Below are 8,756 nucleotides of genomic sequence, written 5' to 3'. Positions count from 1 at the left end.
CGTGTGTGCAAGCGTGCCTGTGTGTGTATGTGCATGGATGTGTGTGTGTGTGTGTGTTCATTTCATATCATGTGAAGTGATCCTGTATTTAAAGATCTGGTTTTGAGTTATCGTTATTGTTTTTGAAATGGGTGCTGTAGAGAAAACCTTTCCATGATTCACATCCACCATGGCTTTTAATTTATGCTTAGTTTTACATTTTCAGTTGCTGTTTACTTTTTGTTTTTGTTAAAGCAAGTAAGTCACTTCCATAGCCTACTACATTAATTGTGTTGATGCATATACATAACCATTCTCTTATTATGACAGAGTGAGGATTACTGGACAATATGCACAAAGTCAAGCAGTGTTGCATGTTGAAAATAAGCCAACATAGGCTACTGTTAACTGGGCAAATATCAGGATCTTACAGTTGTATCATTTAGTTAATGTTCATGTTCCAATGATGTTTTTGTGTCAGAGAAATTATTGGTTCACTTCATATATGGAATTATTTTACACTGTTACAAAGAGTAAAACTAGGAAATATTGAAAATGCAGTATTGTGGCATCTAGCTCTGCCTATGTTCATTTAACATATAGGTTTATGTTATTTGTCTGGAGTTGGGCCTATGCCAGAGCCAAGCTTATGTTGTGTCATGTACTTTATCTGTTTGTTCAAGAAACAGGTGGCAGGTGACACAGGGAAGTGTACAAGTGGAAATGTCTAGTTGTTTATCTTACAAAAAAGACTTATCAGTCATTCCAAAGAGAGGTGATCACCATGTGCAATTTCTTACTGGGGACTTTTTTTATATTGTGTATGACACAGCTGAAAATTCTCCCATTAGTAATGTGATATTACTTTAATAAAATAAGATCTACATAGGATTTTTAAAAAATCCTCCAATTGATTCGATTCATACTTTTGGGTGATGTGTAACTGTTTTTGTGTTGTTAGCTCAGATGTGGCTCTCTTATCACATGCCATAGTATTGTATCTCTGCACTATTTATTGTATATAGAAATATGTGATATCAGTCGGTCAATAAACTATTTTTCATGAACGTACTGTTTTTATGTATTTATTTTTTTACATGAAAAAGTGACCTATTTTTTATTGTAAAATGTCCCACAGATACATTATGAAAGTGATTATGATAACAATATTTATCATGCAGACGGTGCACATTAACTTCTGCACGTAAGACAGGATTCCCCAGTGCTACTTACCTGAAACAACTCATTTCATCGTCATCATTTACCTATCCTCTGATATGACTCATCGCTGCTCTCTGTTCTACTGCTGCATTTGTATTGCTTATAATGTGGTTGTGTCCGTTAGACAGAGGAAATAAAGCTATACCGCCGAGGCCATCATTACTACACAGATGAGTCATGGCCTTAAGAATGTGCTGCGACTCGCTTTAACGGATTGGGAGATCATATCGTGTCAGTTACAGGAGGTTTATGGGACACATATGAAAAACTTTCCCATAGGGGTGACACTGAGGAAACCATCTGATTGCCTAGAACTAACATAATTTTTACAGAGAAAAACCAGTGTTGCATTGCCAGTATTGTCAGTGTTGCTGAGTGTTGTAGTACAAAGGGACAGTTGCATCAGATCCTGTGTAATGGTAGCCACTTAAAACTTAAAGCAGATTGACATTGTGTTTAAGCAAATTTGTCACACATTATATTACAGAAGCATAACACTGTCTTAGTGTGTGGAAAGTGAATCTGAGGCTATTCTGTTGTCTACTTCATCAAGCAGCAGGAGAGCACATGGACTGCTACCACTGAAAAATACAAAGCTTACTTTACATATTACACTAGTCCATACCCGGGGATGCGCGCGCCACAACTCCGCGCAGACTTGCCAAAAATGGCCATAAACAGCGTAAATTTGGGAAAATGGAAAAATCAGCTTCATCAGTCCCTGCCTATGCCAATGCTCAATGCCCATGTGCAGTTTCAGATTGATTGGCCAACCTGCATACATACTTTTATATAACTATAAAATATGGATGGAGAAATGTACAATAATCTGCGTTTATTGATAAAAATGCAGAAATCCAGGGGCTTGACACTCTTAGTCTGCTTACATTTGCAATGTCCTGGTGGAATGGGATATCTGCGTTCCAGACAGTCCCGTGGTAGCTTGGCCACTGGTGCTGCTAGGGGTCACACACGTTCAGTGGGGCAGAGGGGATTGTTGTGAGGCAATCTGCTGTCAACTGGGTTAACATAGCTTTAAGTGGGGTGGCCAATTATTCTGATGTCCTGGTCACAGATGTAAATAAATGTAAAGAGGCGCCTTTCTCAGATAAGGTCAGTTTAGCAATCTTATGTGCATTGTGAAAGATGATATTCCTTTTTTTCTACAGATAAAACAGCATACCATTTGAAGGCATGGGTGTGGAAGGTTACGCTTTTGTGGCCTGTGGTTGAGTTTTCTTTAACTCATCAGCCATGTGTTTTTGTCTCGCCGACTGCTGGCCTGTGTGTGTGATTTCCCTTTTGATCCAACCATGTCTGATGCCTTCGGCCCAATGACCCATGCTGTCTGTTTGGAGAGCGTGTTACTGGCCCCGAGCTAAATCAGCCTTTTGTCTGTCCTCATAAGATGAGTCTCTCTGCTTGGCAGAACAGAGGGCTCAGGCTCAGGTTGAGGCCGAGCCCATTGAGAAACTGAGAGTAGAGAGGCTGGAAGCAGGTGCTGGTGGAGGCGTGGACCACAGAGGTGGCAGTTTCTCATGCATTGCTGATTTCTGACAGACCATAAATCGAATTGCAAAGACTGCAAGAAGAAAAGGGACTGTTTGAAGGGGAGTGGAAAAGGCTTAAGCAGATTCCTGTCCTATTCACAGCAGCAGACTAGCTATTCTCAAGAAAGAGAAGGAGAAAAAAAAGATAAAAGGAGTGAACAAGAAAAGGAGGTACGTGAGTCTATGATCTGCAGATGCAGGTCCACCACAACCATCACATGATGTGAATTTCCGCTTTGCTTTTAGCTGCACAGCAGGGCAGGGCCACACAGTCCACGAAGAGCTACTGTAGCAGGACATGATGGTGCTTTGAGGAGGACTCTACCATGCAGTCCACCATGAATTTCAATGGACTTCATTGCCAGGGCAGCCAGGAGAATTACATTCTGGACAATTCTCTGAGGAAGAAAAGTACTCTTTGGTACCGACGTTCGATGAAGGGACATAATGACAGACTCCGCCAGAATACAGGAACTCTGCCTAGAGGATGGAAACAGGTGAGACAATAACCCAAGTGTAATATATATCGTAAACACTCAAACTTCTGTATTTCAAATCAAGTGACGCGCATCAAATTAAAGTTGGCCTTTTTGTTATACTTGTGAATTTGTAACACATAGTTATAAAACAAATTTCTCACACATGGATACTGAGAAGCAATTCACCGATTTACACTGACTGTGTAACCGCAATACAGCAGCACCTTGCAACAGGAATAAAGCCTTTTAACAATTTTAATCTTTGGAGTTATGTAACAGACTATAGGATCAGAATGTTCCCAACAAAAAAACAACACGCACTGATGCATTTCTGTAGTTGCCTGACAGGTATGAAACTAGAATGTGTTATTGTAGTACTGTTGTGAAGAGGAACTTTGCATTTCTCCTTTTGCAGACCAAACCAACTTGCTCCAACTCACTGGTTGATTACTCCGACCCTCAGAGGTAAATATTTGATTTGATATTTGATATTTGACTTGCTGTTCAACATGCAGTAGTTCTATAGTTCAACAAATAAATAGTCTTACTATTGTGCAATTAAGTGCAAGACTACTTTGGCATGATAACTGCATTTTTCTTTTTGCACAGGACCAGTATTGTATTGGAGAAGCAAGACAATGAAACTTTTGGATTTGAAATTCAGGTAAGGCACATCAAATTTTATAAACACATGGATCTTTGTCATGCTATTTCATCTCTAATTCTGCAATAATGTACATAATATTGTCCATAGTACAATTTGGTTTATGCTTATGAAAGTAAACTTTCTTCGTGGAAATATTACTGTTTTGGCTGGTCTTGTGACAACGGTGTCTCCTGTTGCAGACCTATGGCCTGCAGCTGAAGAACAGCTCTGCAGTGGAGATGTGTACGTTTGTGTGCAGAGTGCAGGAGGACAGCGCTGCTGAGAGTGCAGGCCTAACCACAGGTGAACCTCCCACATACATACTAGCCAGAGGACCTCATTTTACCTTTCTGTCACACATAGGCCAACAGATACATCACTTGCACGCACACACACATGCACGCATGCACGCACGCACACACACACACACACACACACACACACACACACACAAATGCAATGCAGTGCAACTCATTCCTTCCTTTCTGTTTTTGCTCCCTCTTTAATCTTAGGTGATGTTATCGTCACCATCAACGGGGCGAGCATTGAAGGATCGTCTCATCAGCACATAGTTGACCTGATTCGAGAATCCACCAACTTACTGAAGTGAGTAACAGCAATGATAACTATCATGCTGATACATGCACCATAGAAGATAGATCCACTCCATGGAAACTTTACTACAACTGTGTTTTACAGCGTAATGCACTGTAATGCATAGTATTTTCTGTTCGGTGTAGGTCAGTACAAATGTTCTTTTATCTGTGTGCGATTCCAGGATGGAGACCGTATGTGGGACTATTGTGAAGCGGATTGAGCTGGAGAAGAAGATGAGCTTGCTAAAGGTGTGTCTCTTTTGCACTGCTCTAGTTTGTTGTTGACATAGCTCTGTGGTTGTATAAAGCAGCCTACAAACAGTTGCTATGAAACCACATGAACCCCAAGGTAGAAATGAAAGAGCAAAATTAGCACACAGTGGGTAATCACTGGTTGACCTGCTACACCATCATGTGCAATAGGCTATACTCAGCCATTCCATAACTAATCCTATACAAAGTAGGACATGGGAACACTCATACTATTGTGCACTCTCATATTGAGATATTGACTAGACTAGACTAGACTACACTAGACTAAACTAAGATTGATTTACTGTAAGTATAACCCAAATGTTTATTTTTTTTTGCCCATACAGCAAACACTACGAGAGAAATGGGTGGAGTTGCAAGCGCTCACATTACAAGAAAAATGTCTTATGCGAGGTGAGAGGTTTTGCCCAGCTGTCAAACCACAGCACTTCCTTTCTCACAGCCATTGTCATCTTTCTTTAGCCAGAATGTTTCTAATGTGAATTGAAGTGTGAACTCCAAAGTACATGAAGAAGTTCCCCAGAGAGATGAACTGAGAAACTGTTGACACATTTCCTGTCACTGGGATGAAGCGCCTCACAGATCTGAATGACGTTAATGCTATAGCTTGACGTCAGCTGCATCTTTTACAGTTAAAATGAATTCAGATGGCCACAGTTCGATAGCCACTGTGATTATCCAACCTATTTTACAATAAACCACATGCTGCATCTAAGACTGACTCCTTTCTCATGTTTTCAGGTAACTTGAACGACAGCAGCCTCCACCTCTCCCAAGACTCTCTGGCGTTCCTCGACTCCCCCACAGGCCGGTGTGGTCAGCGTATTTCTAGTGACAGCAGCTACAGGAGCGTGATGACTGAGGACAGTGACCAGGCCAGTGTGTTTGGTGACCTGAGCTCTCCCAGCCCCTGCAGCGCAGCCAGCACCACAGACGACAGCTGCTTCTTCTCCAGAGATTTCCCACCACAGGAGGGCTCCAGCAGGACGTCGTCTGGTCCCGGCCATCATCGCATCCTCAGCCGCACCAGCAGCTCCAGTTTGGCCGGCAGCAGCAGCTCCCTCTCCCCTACCTGGGAGGAAACCAGGGCCTCTTCCCTGTTTGGTACCCTCCCCAGGAAAAGCAGGCGAGGCAGTGTCCGCAAACACATTCTCAAGTTACTTCCCGGACTCTACCGATCAGTTGAAGAAGAAGAGTTGGGACCAAACACCCAGGCTGCAGCTCCACTGGCAGCTCAGCCTTCTTTGACAGCAATGAACTACTGAGTCAGTTAGTGTCCAACAGCTCTGGTCTCAACTTGATACTGCTGAGGGTTAACAAGGTCACTTGTGCTCAGAAGTAGTTTGTTGGCAACAAAAAGGAAAAAATGAACACAATGAAGTGTTTTCTCACACTTTAAAGACACAGTGTAATTTATTATGAGTTCCTTCAGGGGAACACAGACAAGACAGACATTTTGGCATAAGGCCATTGTCAATGTCAGAGTTTACCCAAGGGTCCTGAGGTTTGAAGGTGCGCTTGGCTCGCTACATGGCTCAGAGTCTCATGGTGGCCAAAAAAGCATTATCAAAATGAAAAATATTTTTCCTTTGAACATGCCTTTCAGTGAGTGTATGCATAACAGACTGTGGTGAATGATGGATGCATTTATGTAGCCTATTACTTTAAATAAAAGAACTGAAAGTTTTTGCTTTGCCATAATCACAATGAGTAATCAGCATTAATCATCGTAATTGTAAGAACTACAGTACTTAGGATTCAGATGCTGTGTTCATATAGCATCTTGAAGGTGAATGTGACCAGTGTGAACCAATATGTGAGGACGTGACACTTCAATGTTCCAGTCAGTCAGTTAATTCAGGTTAACAACTGAGCAGCGTCTCTGTCACGTTCAAAGCGGGAGCTTGAAACCGTAGCTCTCCACCACATAGATGGCTGCTCAGCTCAAAACAGGATGTGGGTGAGAGAGGTGCTACCATGTTAACTATTTTCATTTCCAAAATCATTTTCAGGTTATATACAACCTAGTTTCAGTGTTTAGAAACATACTGTGGTGCAGAACAGTTTCCTGTATGTCATTAATGCGTTAAAAGTTGTATGTTTTACTTTCAGTGTTGAAAGGATGCAGTTAAACGTTTTAGAGATTGCTTTTGACTTTGGCTTTATCTTTTGCAATTTGCTGGATGTTGCTGATAAGACCATTACATCAAAATTCTCTGTATACAAGAGACGTGATTTTGTACATAAATAAAAATGAATATGATTGAATTGGTTAGTTTTATAAACTCTGTTTTTCTTCAGATATTAAATTTTCAGCCTTTTTAACAGATGGTAATTCACACTGACACTGAATTCCAACAAGAAATGGGTAACTAAGCTAAGCTACAGGATGAGCTATATTGAAGATTTCTACTGATGATACAAAAATATTTAACATTTACAACACTTATTTTTCTCATGAAGAGAAACAAAGATTTTCCAGGAAACCAAACTCAGATAGCTGATAAAACTGAAGCCAAAAAATTCACAAGTAGCCTAGTTACAGGAAGGCTGATGTATTTCCTGTGACTCTCACCTCATTGACTCTCACTACGGTACCTCTTTACTGCTAACACTATCTCAAAGGGTGGGGGGGGGGGGGAGAGAGAGAGACAGAGAGAGAGAGAGAGAGAGAGAGAGAGAGAGAGAGAGAGAGAGAGACTTTTCTTTGAGATTCTGCAGCAACAGTGGTGGTTGGATATTATTTTGCTAACTCCACATTCTGATGAACTAATTAAGCAGCACAGTTTCCCATATTTCATGATTGTTAGTCACTGAAACAACTCTCACACATTATTTTGAAGCACTAAAACAGAAAAAGAATTAAAACGTTTATCACCTCTTCTTTCTGTGGCTATTTAATGAAAATAAAATAAAATGGGCCCATTTTAGATTTTAATGACCTCCTCGACGTCTTTTTCCAAAAAAGTTCCACGGAGCACCATACCACCTAAGAACCATTTTCTTAGTGTGTCCACCATATTGTAAGCTTTTCAAAATGTTACATCAGCAAATTCTGTGTGCCTTACTTAAAGGAATAGTTCACCCAAAAATGAAAATGTTGCACTAGCTAACTTGCTGTGTGTTATGTGGACATACAAACTTCAACAGTGTTTCAACTGACATGAGGGTGGGTAATGACAAAATTTTAGTTTTTGGGTGAACTATTCTTTTAAGACTTTAAGGTTTTTATGCACATAACGTGTTTAAATTAAGCTCAAGACATAACAGGGCTCAACCTTAGAACACGTGCAAAAAGAGTCCTGGTTCATTAGCTTACGTTGCGGTAAACCTATAGGAGAATGTTAATCTAGACCCATAATGTTACTGGAAGGAGGTGGTCACCCAGGAAAGATTAAAGAATCAGTACAATCACTCCATTTGTGAATGCCAAACTCACAAAGAGCCTTTGTTGGCCCCACAACAAAACCCCCGTTCTTCAGTGATTCAACACACACACGTCGCACATCGTACACTAGCACAAAAAGACAGCCTGCCCTTGCACCATTGATTAAAATGCTGGATGGTTTCTCTCTTCACTCTATGACAATGTAGGATAAGAATGAATATTTTGATTGCACACTTGGAATGGTCATCTGCAACAGCAAGCTGATGATGCACAGATGCTGGTTGACTTTGGATTCAGCCAAGGATCTGCAAAAAGCAACCGAGAACATCGGAGCAGTTTGAGTCTTTTCAACAGCATAGAAGAAAAACAGACAGAGATGGAGACTGAGAAGAGCATGGCTCCTCCAAGGGCCCTGGATGTAACTCTAGAGGAAGATGCACTGGCATCCCAGGTAGTGGAGATCATCAGTGGGATCACTCTGGGGGCCCTCCAGTCCCTCGAGGAGCCTGAGGAAATGGGTGCTTCCTCAATGGAGGAGGGAGATGACTCTGTGTTCTACACTGATGAGGACCAAGCTCTTCAGGACATGAGAGAAGCCGCATCTTGTGCTTTTGGTGCTAGAGA

The 8,756-nt window shown here is 41.3% G+C and overlaps 1 protein-coding gene across 1 annotated transcript; it reads left to right on the top strand.

Annotated features, from left to right (window-relative positions):
* The first annotated feature begins 2,802 nt into the window (after positions 1-2,802).
* cytip (cytohesin 1 interacting protein) lies at positions 2,803-6,430 on the top strand. The gene is made up of 9 exons (XM_071913714.2): positions 2,803-2,921; positions 2,997-3,247; positions 3,645-3,694; positions 3,839-3,893; positions 4,076-4,178; positions 4,388-4,481; positions 4,654-4,720; positions 5,071-5,137; positions 5,486-6,430. Exons 2-9 carry the CDS (start codon positions 3,077-3,079, stop codon positions 6,007-6,009), a joined length of 1,131 nt encoding a protein of 376 aa, XP_071769815.1. The 5' UTR covers positions 2,803-2,921; positions 2,997-3,076; the 3' UTR covers positions 6,010-6,430.
* Positions 6,431-8,756: the final 2,326 nt, after the last annotated feature.

This window comes from Centroberyx gerrardi, chromosome 10 (assembly GCF_048128805.1).
Source record: "Centroberyx gerrardi isolate f3 chromosome 10, fCenGer3.hap1.cur.20231027, whole genome shotgun sequence".
In the NCBI taxonomy this organism is placed as follows: Eukaryota; Metazoa; Chordata; class Actinopteri; order Beryciformes; family Berycidae; genus Centroberyx; species Centroberyx gerrardi.
This window is presented reverse-complemented; position numbering and strand designations above follow the sequence as displayed.